Source organism: Mauremys mutica, chromosome 12 (genome assembly GCF_020497125.1).
Source record: "Mauremys mutica isolate MM-2020 ecotype Southern chromosome 12, ASM2049712v1, whole genome shotgun sequence".
NCBI lineage: Eukaryota > Metazoa > Chordata > Testudines > Geoemydidae > Mauremys > Mauremys mutica.
Window position 1 is genome coordinate 40,707,740 of NC_059083.1, and position 16,072 is coordinate 40,723,811.

General features: G+C 51.2%; 2 protein-coding genes across 3 annotated transcripts in view; both read left to right on the plus strand.

The window, feature by feature from the left end:
- LOC123345197 (butyrophilin subfamily 1 member A1-like) overlaps window positions 1-16,072 on the plus strand; it is a 651,080-nt gene that overhangs the window by 525,448 nt on the left and 109,560 nt on the right. The window lies entirely within an intron of this gene.
- The window catches only part of LOC123345204 (butyrophilin subfamily 1 member A1-like), an 81,112-nt gene that overhangs the window by 50,943 nt on the left and 14,097 nt on the right, over window positions 1-16,072 (plus strand). Inside the window, exons 4-8 of the mRNA XM_044981913.1 lie at window positions 1,390-1,671; window positions 7,881-7,997; window positions 14,704-14,736; window positions 15,569-15,601; window positions 15,815-15,847. Of these exons, the coding sequence (XP_044837848.1) occupies window positions 1,390-1,671; window positions 7,881-7,997; window positions 14,704-14,736; window positions 15,569-15,601; window positions 15,815-15,847 (498 nt within the window). The remainder of the gene's footprint in view (window positions 1-1,389; window positions 1,672-7,880; window positions 7,998-14,703; window positions 14,737-15,568; window positions 15,602-15,814; window positions 15,848-16,072) is intronic.

Sequence of the window (16,072 nt, forward strand, 5' to 3'; positions counted from 1 at the left end):
ACCACCAACATTTCTACAAACCTGCCACCCATGCCTCTCGCAAGCACAGAGTCTGAGTGTAGCAAAAACTTTTTAATGAAGGAGAGAAACAATGTGGCATTATTTTGGGGAAACACCACGGATAAGGTTCATAAACATAAACCATGAATCAGAAGACCCACCCTCAAGTAGGTTGGGCCATGTTCTTCCCCTTTTGGTTCTTAAGTTGAGTGACCCAAAAGTCACTCCACTCACAGTTGCTGTCCTTGGTCAGTGCAGCCCCAGAGTTCAGAAGTTCATTTGCAGAGTTCACCTCCCAGCCTGCATGGAAGGGGGGGAAAGGTATGGAGGCACCTTACATGCTCCACTACTCAGGCCCTTACTTGCCCCCCCAACCCCCACTGGCCAATTGCTGCACCTCTCCACCAACCACTCTGTTGGCCACACCTCTCCACTAGCCATTCAAAAACGGCCCACAACAGCTCTCAGTGATTTCAGGTGTTAGTAGGGGAACCTCACTGGTGGTGCACACTGGATAGTCTTTTTGCATCAGAACCCCTAGCCCAAATAGGTCTAATGCTTAGACCTAGGTATTAGTAAATTCAGCTTTACAACATATAACTAGACTCTTAATTAAGTCTAAATTAGTTCTGTTATTACACAGTGGAGAGAGAAACGGTCAAAATCATGTTTCACACCCTCATGGGCCAGGCAGTACAAATACCTATCCCCACCTTCTCTCAACAAAATGGGCTTTGGAGTGCTGCTTAGTTGTGGGTGAGTCTCTCAGTCAGAAAATGTCAAGTACAGGTCTGCTGTCCTTGATTCACTCAACCAGGATAACAACCCTTTATTACTCCTGCCCCAATAACAAAGAGACTGGGGATCCCACAGTAGCCAAAGTGACCATTTGGGCAAGCATCATGCTAGGCAGGGTGGGTGTGCCCATGCAAATGAGATCAGTCCCTGAAGTCCTTTTCCACAGCTCACCACCAGATGTTAGGGGAGAGCTCATTCTGACTCTGCTTACACATACACATTCACTGCTTTCGATGAACTAATGCAAACCTCTCTATGAACACTTAGATGGGTTTGGAAATGGCTTATATTGATTTAGCTTGAGTTAATTCCTTCTTGATTTAAGAGTGTCCACAGAGGAATTTGCACTTGATTAACTAAACCAGTCTAACTAAACTGGAGCAAATTTGTGCATAGAAAAGCCCTAATATAATATTAATTTTACTGTGTATCAAATATGAATCTGGCCAGATTAACTGATCAGGTGTACTTGTGGACTCACACTCGATTATTAGTTTAATAGGAAATGGCTTTTGATAACAGTGTAATAAAGCTTTTGGCTCATTACTGGGCACTGTCAGATTATCACAAGTTCATTTATTTCTTCTGTAGATTTGGGCTCTGCTCCTGTCATCTCTGTGGAGGGACATCAGGATGGAGGGATCCAGGTGGTGTGTCAATCATCTGGATGGTACCCAGAGCCCAAGGCTCAGTGGAGAGATCACCAAGGGCAGCTCTTACCATCAGCCTCTGAAGAAATAACCCCAGAGGCCAATGGCCTGTTTCAAACTGAAATTGCCATTGTTCTAACAGAAGAGTCCAACCAGAAAGTGTCCTGCTGTGTCAGGAACCCCCGACTCAATCAGGAGAGAGAGTCGGCAATTTCCATAGCAGGTCAGTGCCCGTCCATGCTGCACATGGGTAGACTGAGTCTTGCAGAGAGTATTTATCACTGTGTCCTATTCATTGGCCTGAACCTTCAAGATGCTAAGCACATCTTGGAAAGTCCTGAGCAACCTCAGTTCTCTTTGGAGATGTCTACACTGAAATTAGACACCTGCTGGTGCCCTGTGCCAGCTGGCTCAGGCTAACGGGCTACAGCTAAGGGGCTGTTAAATGGCAGTGTAGACATTCAGGCTTGGGCTGGAGACCAGGCTCTAGGACCCTGTGAGGTGGGAGGTTCCCAGAGCTTGAGCTTCAGTCTGATCCTGAAAGTCTCCACTGCAATTAAACAGCCTCTTCGCCGGAGCCCCCTGAGCCTGAGTCAGTTGGCACAGGCCAGCTGTGGGTGCTAATTGCAGTGTAGACGTACCCTTTGACTCCAGTAGGAGCTGAGGGAGTTTAGCACCTTGAAGGCTGGGGCGCCATTGGCCAGATTTTCATAACAGCTCAGTACCCAGCAATCATCCTTCTTCTCAGTGTGGGAGGGGGAGGGAATTCTCCTTTGTTCTTGTGCTGTACTGAGAACTGTGTTGCAATTGCAAGCTGTCACTTTAGGAGTTGGGGGTTTCCAGGTCCTGTTTGCAGGCTAGAGGGCTCTGTAGCAAAGCATGTGAGCAGAATCAGGGCTTGTCTACAGGAACAGTTAGTTTGTGGCAAACTGGCAGGGCCTGTGCAAGGATATTTTGCACCCTAGGTGAAACTTCCACTTTGTGCCCACCCCCTCCTCTCTCCCCCTGGAGCATTGCTTGTTATAAACTTTAAAAAATGAATACTGCATAATGTGGCATTGTTCATTAGAATTAATACAAGGGGGTCAGAGGAGATATCACAACGGTCCCTTCTGGCCCAGGGAAACCTATGAGCAAGGAGGAGGCTGAGAATGCCCCCAGCTCACAGGGTCTCTAAATGTTCCCAGGCTCTGAGAACTTCGCCTTCAGGGGGTGACCCAGGGGCAAGGAGGGCAGAGCCCGGCTCTCCCAGGGAGCAGGTGAGGATCTCCTTGGGGATCAGGGCTGGCTCCCCGCATTGGCACAGTGCCACTGGGGGTGGGCGGGGTCAGTGTTTGGAAGTGACACCTGTACCAGCCCTTTCCCCTCCATAGCGCTGCAGGGTTTAGTTTCACTTTCCTTCACCCCAGGAGGTGGCTGCACCTGGCCCCAGGCGCGGCGTGTTAGAGGGCAAAGCTCACCTGAGCTCAGGACTGCATCCTGCCTCCCGCAACGGTTCCATCCCTCGGCCGCGCTGGTTGCCGCACCCAGCTGGCTGTCTCCTCCTTGCTCCACCACAGATTCCCACTGACCGTCCTGCACGGTGCCCCTTGCTGCAGGGGCGGGTTTGTTATGGAGGCCTCACTCCCCACCCTGCCCCAGTCAGCTGACTTCCGTGACGCTGGACACCGCTTTTTGGCACCCCCAAATCTTGGTGAGGCGTTCGCCTAGTGGTTAGACTGTCCCTGCAAACTGGGGTGTAAATCTGCACACTAACTGTCCATGTGGACCCTGCTACATGTGCACATTCATCTGCCCCACTTTGAAAAAGGAACAGATCAAGGTCCACCAGGGAACTTTTAGTGCAGTGCAGCAGGGTGCACACAGCCAGTTAAGGCACAGCCAGGGCTGGTGCAACCATTTAGGTGACCTAGGCAGTCGCCTAAGGCGCTAGGATTTGGGGGGCGGCATTTTCTTCGGCAGCGACCGTGGCAGCTGAATCTTCGTCCGCCCCCATCGCCGCCAGCATTTAGGCGGAGGGAGCTGGGGCAGGAGAGTGTGGGGAGGGCCGCCTGCAGCAAGTATGGGGGGGAGGTGGCACGCAGGGGAACTCCAAGCCCCAGCTCACCCCTGCCTCGCCTCCTGCCCGAGCACGCCGTGGCTGCTTCACTTCTCCCACCTCCCAGGCTTGCGGCGCCTAAGCTGATTGGCCCTGCAAGTCTGAGAGGCGGGAGAAGTGAAGCAGTGACGGTGTGCTCGGGCAGGAGGCGGGATGGGTGAGCTGGGGTGGCAGGGGTGCCTCAGGGTGGGGAGCTGCCACAGGGGGGGTGCCTCAGGGCGGAGGGGGGGAGCTGCCATGGGGTGGGTGCCTCAGGGCGGGGGCTCGGGGACGGGGGAGGGCGCAAGGTGGAAGTTTTGCCTAGGGCGTGAAGCATTCTTGCACCAGCCCTGGGCACAGCAGACTAGTGCGAGGTGGATTTACACCCCAGCCTGCCTAACTGTGCCTATAGACGAGCTACCATAAAGCAAGGTGGGGTGAGTTGTGCCCACTGCCTTAGGGAGCAACCCACCTCTCTGGTTTCATAGAATCATAGAATCTCAGGGTTGGAAGGGACCTCAGGAGGTCATCTAGTCCAACCCCCTGCTCAAAGCAGGACCAAACCCAACTAAATCATCCTAGCCAGGGCTTTGTCAAGCCTCACCTTAAAAACCTCTAAGGAAGGAGATTCCACCACCTCCCTAGGTAACCCATTCCAGTTCTTCACCACCCTACTAGTGAAAAAGTTTTTCCTAATGTCCAACCTAAACCTCCCCCTCTGCAGCTTGAGACCATTACTCCTTTTTCTGTCATCTTCTACCACTGAGAACAGTCTAGATCCATCCTCTTTGGAACCCCCTTTCAGGTAGTTGAAAGCAGCTATCAAATCCCCCCTCATTCTTCTCTTCTGCAGACTAAACAATCCCAGTTCCCTCAGCCTCTCCTCATAAGTCATGTGCTCCAGCCCCTAATCATTTTTGTTGCCCTCTGCTGGACTCTCTCCAATTTATCCACATCCTTCTTGTAGTGTGGGGCCCAAAACTGGACACAGTACTCCAAATGAGGCCTCACCAGTGCTGAATAGAGGGGAATGATCACATCCCTCGATCTGCTGGAAATGCCCTTACTTATACAACTCAAAATGCCATTAGCCTTCTTGGCAACAAGGGCACACTGTTGACTCATATTCATCTTTTCGTCCACCGTAACCCCTAGGTCCTTTTCTGCAGAACTGCTGCCCAGCCATTCGGTCCCTAGTCTGTAGCAGTGCATGGGATTCTTCCATCCTAAGTGCAGGACTCTGCACTTGTCCTTGTTGAACGTCATCATATTTCTTTTGGCCCAATCCTCTAATTTGTCTAGGTCCCTCTGTATCCTATCCCTACCCTCCAGCGTATCAACCACTCCTCCCAGTTTAGTGTCATCTGCAAACTTGCTAAGGGTGCAGTCCACACCATCCTCCAGATCGTTAATGAAGATATTGAACAAAACCGGCCCCAGCACCAATCCTTGGGGCACTCCACTTGATACCGGCTGCCAACTAGACATGGAACCATTGATCACTACCCGTTGAGCCTGACCATCTAGCCAGTTTTCTATCCACCTTACCGTCCATTCATCCAGCCCATACTTCTTTAACTTGCTGGCAAGAATACTGTGGGAGACTGTATCAAAAGCTTTGCTAAAGTCCAGAAATAGCACATCCACTGCTTTCCCCTCATCCACAGAGCCGGTTATCTCATCATAGAAGGCAATGAGGTTAGTCAGGCATGACTTGCCCTTGGTGAATCCATGCTGACTGTTCCTGATCACGTTCCCCTCCTTCAAGTGGTTCAGAATTGATTCCTTGAGGACCTGTTCCATGATTTTTCCAGGGACTGAGGTGAGACTGAATGGCCTGTAGTTCCCTGGATCTTCCTTCTTCCCTTTTTTAAAGATGGGCACTACATTAGCTTTTTCCAGTCATTCGGGACCTCCCCCGATCGCCATGATTTTTCAAAGATAATGGCCAATGGCTCTGCAATCTCATCTGCCAACTCCTTTAGCACCCTCGGATGCAGTGCATCCGGCCCCATGGACTTGTGCTTGTCCAGCTTTTCTAAATAGTCCCGAACTACTTCTTTCTGCACAGAGGGCTGGTCACCTACTCCCCATACCGTGCTGCAGAGTGCAGCTATCTGGGAGCTGACCTTGTCTGTGAAGACAGAGGCAAAAAAAGCATTGAGTACACTAGCTTTCTCCACATCCTCTGTCACTAGGTTCCCTCCCTCATTCAGCAAGGGGCCCACACTTTCCTTGACTTTCTTCTTGTTGCTAACATACCTGAAGAAACCCTTCTTGTTACTCCTAACATCTCCGGCTAGCTGCAACTCCAAGTGTGATTTGGCCTTCCTAATTTCACTCCTGCATGCCTGAGCAATACTTTTATACTCCTCCCTGGTTATTTGTCCAATCTTCCACTTCTTGTAAGCTGTTTTTTTTGTGTTTAAGACGAGCAAGGATTTCACTGTTAAGCCAAGCTGGTCGCCTGCCATATTTACTTTTCTTCCTACACATCGGGATGGTTTGTTCCTGCAACCTCAATAAGGATTCTTTAAAATACAGCCAGCTTTCCTCGACTCCTTTCCCCGTCATGTTATTCTCCCAGGGGACCTTGCCCATCAGTTCCCTGAGGGAGTCGAAGTCTGCATATTTCTTTTGGCCCAATTCTCTAATTTTTTTAGGTCCCTCTGTATCCTATCCCCACCCTCCAGCGTATCAACCACTCCTCCCAGTTTAGTGTCATCTGCAAACTTGCTAAGGGTGCAGTCCACACCATCCTCCAGATCGTTAATGAAGATATTGAACAAAACCGGCCCCAGCACCAATCCTTGGGGCACTCCACTTGATACCGGCTGCCAACTAGACATGGAACCATTGGTCACTACCCGTTGAGCCTGACCATCTAGCCAGTTTTCTATCCACCTTACCGTCCATTCATCCAGCCCATACTTCTTTAACTTGCTGGCAAGAATACTGTGGGAGACTGTATCAAAAGCTTTGCTAAAGTCCAGAAATAGCACATCCACTGCTTTCCCCTCATCCACAGAGCCGGTTATCTCATCTGTATTAAGGTTCTGGACTCTAAGACATAAAGTTGTGTTACGCTGCAACCTTCCAGCAGGAGTATTTATGTTTGTGTCTAACTTCTGTGTGTGCTGTGAACATCACAGTTCTCAGTGGGGGTGGGGGAGGGAATTCTCCTCTGTTCTCAGTGAGAGCTGCTGGGTGCTGAGTATTTATGAAAATCTGGCTAATGAAGTCATTTTTCCTGACTAGCACAAGAGAGCCCTGGATATGGTCTGAGCATTGCTACGTAGAATACATCTGAAAATACCAGCAATAAAAGTTGAGGCCCAAAATTGGCTGAAACAAAATCTTACCTAGGAGCACCTTAATTTTTAGAACAAAAAGGTTGCGATTTTATTTATTATTATCCACCAAATAACTTGGTTAATACTGAATAACTATTTCATCACTGTAATAGTAAGACTGTTGTATTTGTAAAGCACTATTCATCTGAGGTCTCATAGTGCTGCCCTGCTGGTATGCCCAGTATTACCTAATTGTTATGTTCACAGCACAGAGAGAGAGAGTTGAAACCACACATAAACACTCTTCCTAAAAGGCTGCAATGTAGCACTGCTTTATTTCTAAGAATCCAGAACTCTAACATGCCACAGCCAAATACTGAGAGAGACAAAGCAGGCTGCTCCCTAAGGCAGCAGGGCAGAACCAAACCCACCCTGCTCTAGGTTGGCTCTTTGCAGACTGACTGCAGAGGACCCAGATGTATGCTTCCAAAAGAGACCTTCAGCCTGCAAGCAGAACCAGGAATTCTCTCAGTATTTCAAGTGTCAGCTTGTAATTTTAACACAGTTTTCAATATACACCACTTAGCAAAGGGCCCTCTAGCCAGCCATTGCTCCAAGGCCCAGGGAAGAGGACTCTGGAGGAATTTTTACTCTGAATCTATAGGCTCAAGTTTTGTTTTTATTAAAATCCTGTATTAGCATATTTTGGGCCAGACTCTCCCATGAAGCTGAACCCCAGTCTACAGCCTTGGGATCACTTAGAGCATGTTGCAACCTAGGGACTTCTTGAGCTTATGCCAGTTGGGGATAGGTGTAGCATAATGGAGCTGCACCCTAGCCCCTCCCTAGCCCCAACACACCCCCTCCCATTAATTAACCATGTTCAGTAACCAGGCTAAAGCTTGGGCTTCCATTGGCTTAATAGTAAAGCACAAAGCAGCCACATCTCCCTGTGTATTTCCCTGTGAGAATCTTGTAAGTAGTTCCAGTGTCACCACTGTCGCAGTGTCCTGCCTTCATTCTGCGCGTTTGCTCCCAGCTCAATGGCACTTTCTCTTGCAGAGCTGTTTTTCCCGAGGGTCAATCCCTGGACGGTGGCTCTGGGTCTGATCCTGCCTCTCCTGGCTGGTCTCACTGCCCTGGCCAGTTACTGCTTCTGGAGGCAACGCAGAACGAAAGGTGATGTAATGAGAGGGGTGGAGGGAACCTGGTGAGAGACAGACAGAGATTTAAAAAACAAACCAAAAGTAAAGAGACAGGGATTAAGGGGCTTTGATTCAGTGTTCGGAGGCATTTCCGGCAGTGGGAGCTGTGCTGAGGGTGAAGAGGGAGCTGAAGGAATTATGATCATGTTTGAACCAAGAATTTTCAAGTGGTTTCAGCCCTTTAGATCTCACTCCGGGATCCCAATCGCATGTGTGAGTCTGAACTGTTCCCTGGGGCTCTGCATGGCTCAGTTTGAAACACTCGTATGGGGCTCACTGAGCTGGGCTGAGAGCACCGACATACGGAACTTGGCTGCTGGCAAGAAAAACAGAACGCAAAGTAGAAGAGAGGGGTTTGTTAGGGCCCAACTCTGCCCCCCAGTCAGTGCTTGTGAGTAGGAGCTGTGGATGGGCAAAGCAGTGGCTGTGCAAATGGAAAGGTTAGCACTTATCTACACTCTGATTTGCTCTGCCTGAGATCCTGCTTCACTACAGAAATAGGGCAATGAACTCTCTGTTGCAGTATAAGTGCTCAGCTGTAGTTTTTTCTCCAGTTGCAAAGGGCAGAACTGCCCTTCAGTGATCTGTGTTTATAGAAATGCTGGAGTATTCACAACTGCCTAAGGGGTCTGAATGCCCATTTTTTGTTTAAATTAATTGATACTGAGGATATGTCTACACTATGGGATTATTCCGATTTTACAGAAACCGGTATTTGGAAACAGATTGTATAAAGTCGAGTGCACGCGGCCACACTAAGCACATTAATTTGGCAGTGTGCATCGGCTAGCGTCGATTTCTGGAGCGTTGCACTGTGGGTAGCCATCCCATAGTTCCCGCAGTCTCTCCCGCCCATTGGAATTCTGGGTTGAGATCGCAGTGCCTGATGGGGCAAAAAACATTGGCGCTGGTGGTTCTGGGTACAGCCTCACCTCTCCCTCCATGAAAGCAATGGCAGACAACCATTTTGCGCCTTTTTTCCTGGGTGAACTGTGCAGACACCATACCACAGCAAGCATGGACCCTGCTCAGCTCAAGACAGCAATCATGGACATTGTAAACACCTCGTGCATTCTCGTGCAGTCTATGCTGAACCAGGACCTGAAAAACCAAGCAAGGAGGAGGCGGCTATGGCAGAGCGGTGACGAGAGTGATGAGGATATGGACACAGAATTCTCTCAAACCACGGGCCCCGGCGCATTGGAGATCCTGCTGGTAATGGGGCAGGTTCTAGCCACTGAACGCCAATTTTGGGCCCGGGAAACAAGCACAGACTGGTGGGACCGCATAGTGTTGCAGGTGTGGGACAATTCCCAGTGGCTGCGAAAGTTTTGCATGCATAAGCGCACTTTCATGGAACTTTGTGACTTGCTTTCCCCTGCCCTGAAACGCCAGAATACCAAGATGAGAGCAGCCCTCACAGTTGAGAAGCGAGTGGCAATAGCCCTGTGGAAGCTTGCAACTCCAGACAGCTACCGGTCAGTCAGGAATCAATTTGGAGTGGGCAAATCTACTGTGGGGGCTGCTGTGATGCAAGTAGCCAAAGCAATCACTAAGCTGCTGCTAGGAAAGGTAGTGACTCTGGGAAATGTGCAGGTCATAGAATCATAGAATCTCAGGGTTGGAAGGGACCTCAGGAGGTCATCTAGTCCAACCCCCTGCTCAAAGCAGGACCAATCCCCAACTAAATCATCCCAGCCAGGGCTTTGTCAAGCCTGACCTTAAAAAGCTCTAAGGAAGGAGATTCCACCACCTCCCTAGGTAACCCATTCCAGTTCTTCACCACCCTACTAGTGAAAAAGTTTTTCCTAATGTCCAACTTAAACCTCCCCCTCTGCAACTTGAGACCATTACTCCTTGTTCTGTCATCTTCTACCACTGAGAACAGTCTAGATCCATCCTCTTTGGAACCCCCTTTCAGGTAGTTGAAAGCAGCTGTCAAATCCCCCCTCATTCTTCTCTTCTGCAGACTGAACAATCCCAGTTCCCTCAGCCTCTCCTCATAAGTCATGTGCTCCAGCCCCCTAATCATTTTTGTTGCCCTCCGCTGGACTCTCTCCAAATTATCCACATCCTTCTTGTATTGTGGGGCCCAAAACTTTTATTGCGGGTCGATTCCATGATTTCAGTGAACATTTCATCTTGCGTCCTTTTTTTCCACCGCCTTATCTGAGATAGCCTTCGGGATGGAGGAAGGAGGCTTGAAAACTTTGCAGCTGCAGGAGGGAGGGAAAAAAGGAAGAGAAGTATTTAAAAAGATACATTTTATAGAACAATGGGTACACTCATTGATGAGCTGCCAAAATATTAACAACAGGTTCCCTCCTCCTCACCTCACAATGGGGTCGTGCCCCCCCGCACGGGGGGGGGGTCGTGCCCCATCCAACCCCCCATGTTCCTTGACACACCCCCAGGGACCCCTGACCCATCCACCCCCCTTCCCTGTCCCCTGACTGCCCCCTGCCACCCCATCTAACCCCTCCTCTCATTCTTGATGGCCCCCTGGGACCCCTGCCCCATCCAACCACCCCTTCTCTTTGTCCCTGACTGCCCCCCACCATCACATCCAACCCCTGCTCCTTCCTGACTGCCCCTCCAGGACCCTTGCCCCCATTCAATCCCCCTGTTCCCTTCCCTCTGACCACCCTGACCCCTATCCACCCCCCCACAACCCACCGAACTCCCATGCCCTCTTCCAACACCCCCTCCCTTCTCCTTGCCCCCTTACCACACTGCCTGGGGCCGGGGCTGGGTCCGCTCGTCCAGGACCACGACCGGCGCCGCTGGGCCCAACTACCCGAGCCAGAGCCACTCGGCCGGCACCAGCGCCACAGGGCCCGACTCCCTGGGCCGGGCCGGGCTGGGCCGGAGCTGCTCAGCCGGGACCGGGACCGGCGCCAGGGCTGCGGGGCCCGACTCCCCGGGCAGGGCCGGAGCCGCTTGGCTGGCACTGGGACCGGCGCCGGCACCGCGGTGCCCGACTCCCCAGACCGGAGCCGCTCAGCCGGCACCGGGACCGGTCCCATGGAGCCCGACTCCCCGGGCCGGGCCGGAGCTGCTTGTCCAGCGCCGGCGCCACAGGACCCGACTCCCTGAGCTGGGCTGGGCCGGGCCAGAGCCAGTCAGCCGGCACCGGCACTGGCGCAGTGGGGCCCGACTCCCTGGGCCAGAGCCGCTTGGCTGGCACCGGCGCCGCGCAGCCTGACTCCTCGAGCCGGGCTGGAGCCCTCCTCGCATCCCCCCCCCAGCCCAGCTTACCTGCCTGATGGTTGCTTCAGGCTTCCTGCAAACATTTGATTCGCGGGAAGCAGGGGAGGAGAAGGAGGGCAGAGCGTCCAGGGAAGGAGGGGGCATGAGCTGGGGCCGGGGCTGGGTGGACAGCTGCCCGAGCCTTTGTTAAATTTAAAAGCTTTTTTAGAACCGGTTGTCCTGGAACAACCGGTTCTAAAAAGGCTTCTAAATTTAACAACCGGTTCCTGCGAACCGCTGCAAACCGGCCCCAGCTCACCACCAGGTATACTCTTTCATAGTGAACAACACTATTCACATTACATAGCACATGTGATTTGAGTACAAGGTCGCATTTTGCATCTTAATATTGAGTGCCTGCGGCTTTGGTGTTAGAGATCACAGATGCAGGTCCGGGCAACAGAATTCGGTTTGCATGCGGCCATGGTAAGCCATTGTCTTTTGGCTTCTGCAGCGTTCATACATCCAGCACCCTCCTTTCCCACATACCAAGTAAAGCCCGTTGAGTGCTGCGGCTTTCCTGTTAACGTGCAGCAGTAGAAACCAAACTCCCCACCCATCCAATTCTCTGGGATGATTGCTTTACCCCTCCCCCCACCGCGTGGCTGGTATCATGGAAGATCAAGACCTGCTAGCCAAATGTGAAAAAGCTCAGCGCCAATCACCCCCCCCCCCCGCCCATCCTCCCACTGCTTGGCTAACTGCAGGGAAGGATTTTTTTTCAGCCATAGGCAAACAGCCCAGCAGGAATGGCCACCTCTGTCCTCTTAATTAAATTCCTGTTTTTCAACGAGGTTACCATGAACGATATCACTCTCCTGAGAATAACACAGTGAGATAAAGAACAGATGTTGCTTGAATGCCAGCAAACACCGGGACCATACGCTGCCAGGCTTTGTCATGCAATGATACCAGATTACTTGCTACTAGCATGGCGTGGTCAAGTGTCCTACCATGGAGGACGGAATAAAGCAGCTCTGCCCAGAAACCTTCTGCAAAGGCTTTTGGAGTACCTCCAGGAGAGCTTCATGAAGATGTCCCTGGATGATTTCCGCTCCATCCCCAGACACGTTAATAGACTTTTCCAGTAGCTGTACTGGCCGTGAATGCATCCCAAGTCCTCAGGGCAAATTAATCATTAAAAAACGCTTGCTTTTAAACCATGTTTTATATTTACAAAGGTACACTCACCAGAGGTCCCTTCCATGGCTTCATTGTCTGGGATATCGCCTTGGGAGGGCTGGGAGGGTACTTCTGTCAGGCTGAGAAAAAGGTCCTGGCTGTTGGGGAGAACGGAGTGCTGTGTGCTCTCTGCAAGCTCGTCCTCCTCTTCCTCCTCCTCATCTTCCCCGTCCGCAGAATCCTCAGGCATGGCTGAGATTACCCCCTCCTCGGAATCCACAGTCAGCGGTGGGGTAATGGTGGCGGCCCCCCTATAATTGCATGCTGCTCAGCGTAGAAGCGGCATGTTTGCAGCCCTGCCCCAGACCTTCCGTTTGCTTCTTTCGTTTTCTGGTAGGCTTGTCGGAGCTCCTTAACTTTCACACGACACTGTACTGAGTCCCTGCTGTGGCCTCTCTGCATCATGGTCTTGGAGACTTTTTCAAATGTTTTTTCATTTCGTCTTTTGGAACGTAGTTCAGCTAGCATGGAATCCTCTCCCCGTATAGCGATCAGATCCAGTACCTCTGGTACGGTGCAAGCTGGAGCTCTTTTTTGATTCTCTGACTGCATGGTTACCTGTGCTGATGAGCTCTGTGTGGTCACCTGCGCTGATCAGCTCTCCACGCTGGGCAAACAGGAAATGAAATTCAGAAGTTTGCGGGGCTTTTCCTGTCTACCTGGCCAGTGCATCCAAGTTCAGAACGGTCACAATGGTGCACTGTGGGATAGCTTGGGATTCGAGGCCAATACCGTCGAATTTCAGCCACACTAACCCTAATCCGAAATGTCAATAGCGATTTCAGCGCTACTCCCCTCGTCGAGGAGGAGTACAGATATTGGTATTAAGAGCCCTTTATATTGATATAAAGGGCTTCGTTGAGTGGATAGATGCAGGGTTAATTGGGTTTAACGCTGCTAAATTCGATATAAACTCGTAGTGTAGACCAGGCCTTAGTGTGCAAACTCCCAAGGCAGCTGTGAAAGTGCCACCCAGAGGGTTTTCTCATCTGAAGGGCTGTGAAAATGATGTAGAAATATACTAGTGTCGGAAGAATTGGGAAGGGGAATGATGTTCCAATGATTTCCCAGTGGGCACGGAAGCAGATAATTGAGAGAAGCAGAGAGGAGCTTTGTACTTGTGAAAGTTGGAACTGGGTGTTGCACCTTTAGAACTGTCACCTGCACACTCTGTCAGCACCAAGTTTGACTGGTTTAGTTAGTGGCTTTAGTTAACAGATACATTATGTGGGTTGAGCACACGTTTAGGTGACAGGGATACACTCATTTTGAGTTGTATGTAAAAGTCATGTATATGCCCAGAGAGAGCGAGAGAGAGCGAGAGAGCTCTGTTGGGCTCATTTTGAAGCATTAAACAATCAGAACAATTAACTGTCACTGCCTTGTTCCTGGGGCTTTTCAGAGAATTCTCTGCACCAGCTGCACTGGTGAGCTGTGGCTCGCATGCTGTAATAACACAAACACACTAAGGATTTGCACGGCTGGTCTGAGTCACTGCTCACACTGGGAACAAGATGCTCTCACTCAGGTTGTGCTCAGCAGTGACTGGCAGACATGACGCTACCTCCATTTCCTGCAGTGTTGGTACCCCAGGGCTGATGCACCAAAAGGACGAGCTCCCAGTGGGAAAGAGCTGATTTTAGAGGCGACGCCTGTAGGGGCCCATCCACACCCCGTCCCTGGCTCCTGCTGACCTGAGCACCCAGCTAAAGAAAGGTCTCTCCACCCTGTTCGTAGCTGGGACACTCCCCACCTGCCCAGGCCCTAGGGGGAGCTGTTCCCATGTATCACTAGGACCAGGGGACAGGCACCTGTCACAGGGTCAGGAGTTGGCCTTGAATGTAGCCAATCAGACCCTGTCCCTTTCCCAGCCCAGGTCAGTGCTCCATTCCCATCGCTCACTTCCATCCTCCATCCCCACAGTCAGGAGCTGGGGGTGGAGAGAGCTGGGGTGGTGGAAGCTCGGGCTGTTCAGGAGATGGGCACAGAGGGGACCAGACAAGGAACTGGACAAAAAGAGACCTTCTTCCCCACCCAGCCCCCCTCCACAACCAGATTAGACAGGAGTGTGACAGGGCCCAGGTAGTGGGGTTGCTGGCTGCAGGGATGTTGAGACAGATCTGTCTGTGTGTCTTGTTTGTCAGTCTGTCTGCCCCGCTTTCATAGTTACAGCACAATTATGTTAATAGCAGGAACTGCGCTTTAAACGTGATGGTGAAATCTCACCTCTCGCCCTTTTCTCCCTCTAGAGACCCTGAGATCGGATAAGGAGAGCGAGAAAGGTCAGTGTCTGGGCCCATCACATTAGCTGGCAGTAGAGTTATCCTCATAAACACAACAGAGTGAAATCTTCCCAGCTGTTATTAATTAATCATTGGAACAATTTATCGAGAGACATGGGTTCATTAGCCCCAGCTCCGCCTCTTCCACCTGTGTCCCCCCTCAGCTGGAGCCCAGAGATCCCTCTGCCCCCCACGGCTGGAGCCCTGAAACCCCCCCATGCCTGGAGGAGCCCCACGCCAGCTGAAGGCCCGAGTCCCCCCCCCCCACACACACACACACCTGCCTGGAGCTGCCCCAGGTCATCTGCAGCTGTGCTGTGCCTCCTCTCCCCAGACCCCAAACTGCCTGGGGAAAAACACCGCTCAGGTCTGGAAGACACTTTTGCTATGCCCCATGCAGGTTCCGGGTTCTATCTCACTCAGCTTCCTGGGTTCCATAGTAATCTCCAGTCCAGGGAAATTACCTATTGAACCCAGGAAGCTGAATAGCACATACCGCCTCCTCAGCCGCCCTGAACCTGCATGGGGCATAATAAATCAAAAACTTCCCCCCAAAACCCCACAAACGGAGGTCTGGTGGCTGCAGCAGCGGCAGGGGAGGCTGAGCTTCTCCTAGCCTATTATACCCACTGCCCAGGCCAAGGGTCATGGTGGATTCTCTAGCACTGGCAGTTTTTAATCAAGATTAGATGTTTTTCTAAACGATCTGTTGTAGGAATTATTGTGGGGTAGCTTGTGTTATGCAGGGGTCAGACTAGGTGATCACAATGGTCCCTTCTGGCCTTGGAATCTATGAATTGATAAATCACCTCTCACCGTGTTCTCTCCCTAGAGACCCTGCTGTCTGAATGGGAGGGAGAGAAAGGTCAGTATCTGGGCCTGTTACATTAACTGATATTTATCCCCATAAACACAACGGGAGGAAGTCTCACCTCTCCCTCTTTTCTCCCTCTAGAAAGCCTGCGATCTGAGATGGAGAGACAGACAGGTCAGTATCCAGGCCAGTTATGTGAGCTGTGGGGTTACGGTTATAAACACGATGGGGGGAATCTCATGTCTCTCTCTTTTCTCCCTCTAGAAGCTCTGCAATCTGAGATGGAGAGGCAGAAAGGTCAGTGTCTGGACCAGTTATGTTAGCTGTGGGGTTACCATTATAAACATGACAGAGGGAATCACATCTCTCTCCCTTTTCTCCCTCTAGAGGCTCTGCAATCTGAGATGGAGAGACAGAAAGGTCAGTGTCTGGACCAGTTACATTAGCTGTGGGGTTACCGTTATAAACATGACAGAGGGAATCACATCTCTCTCCCTTTTCTCCCTCTAGAGGCTCTGCGAT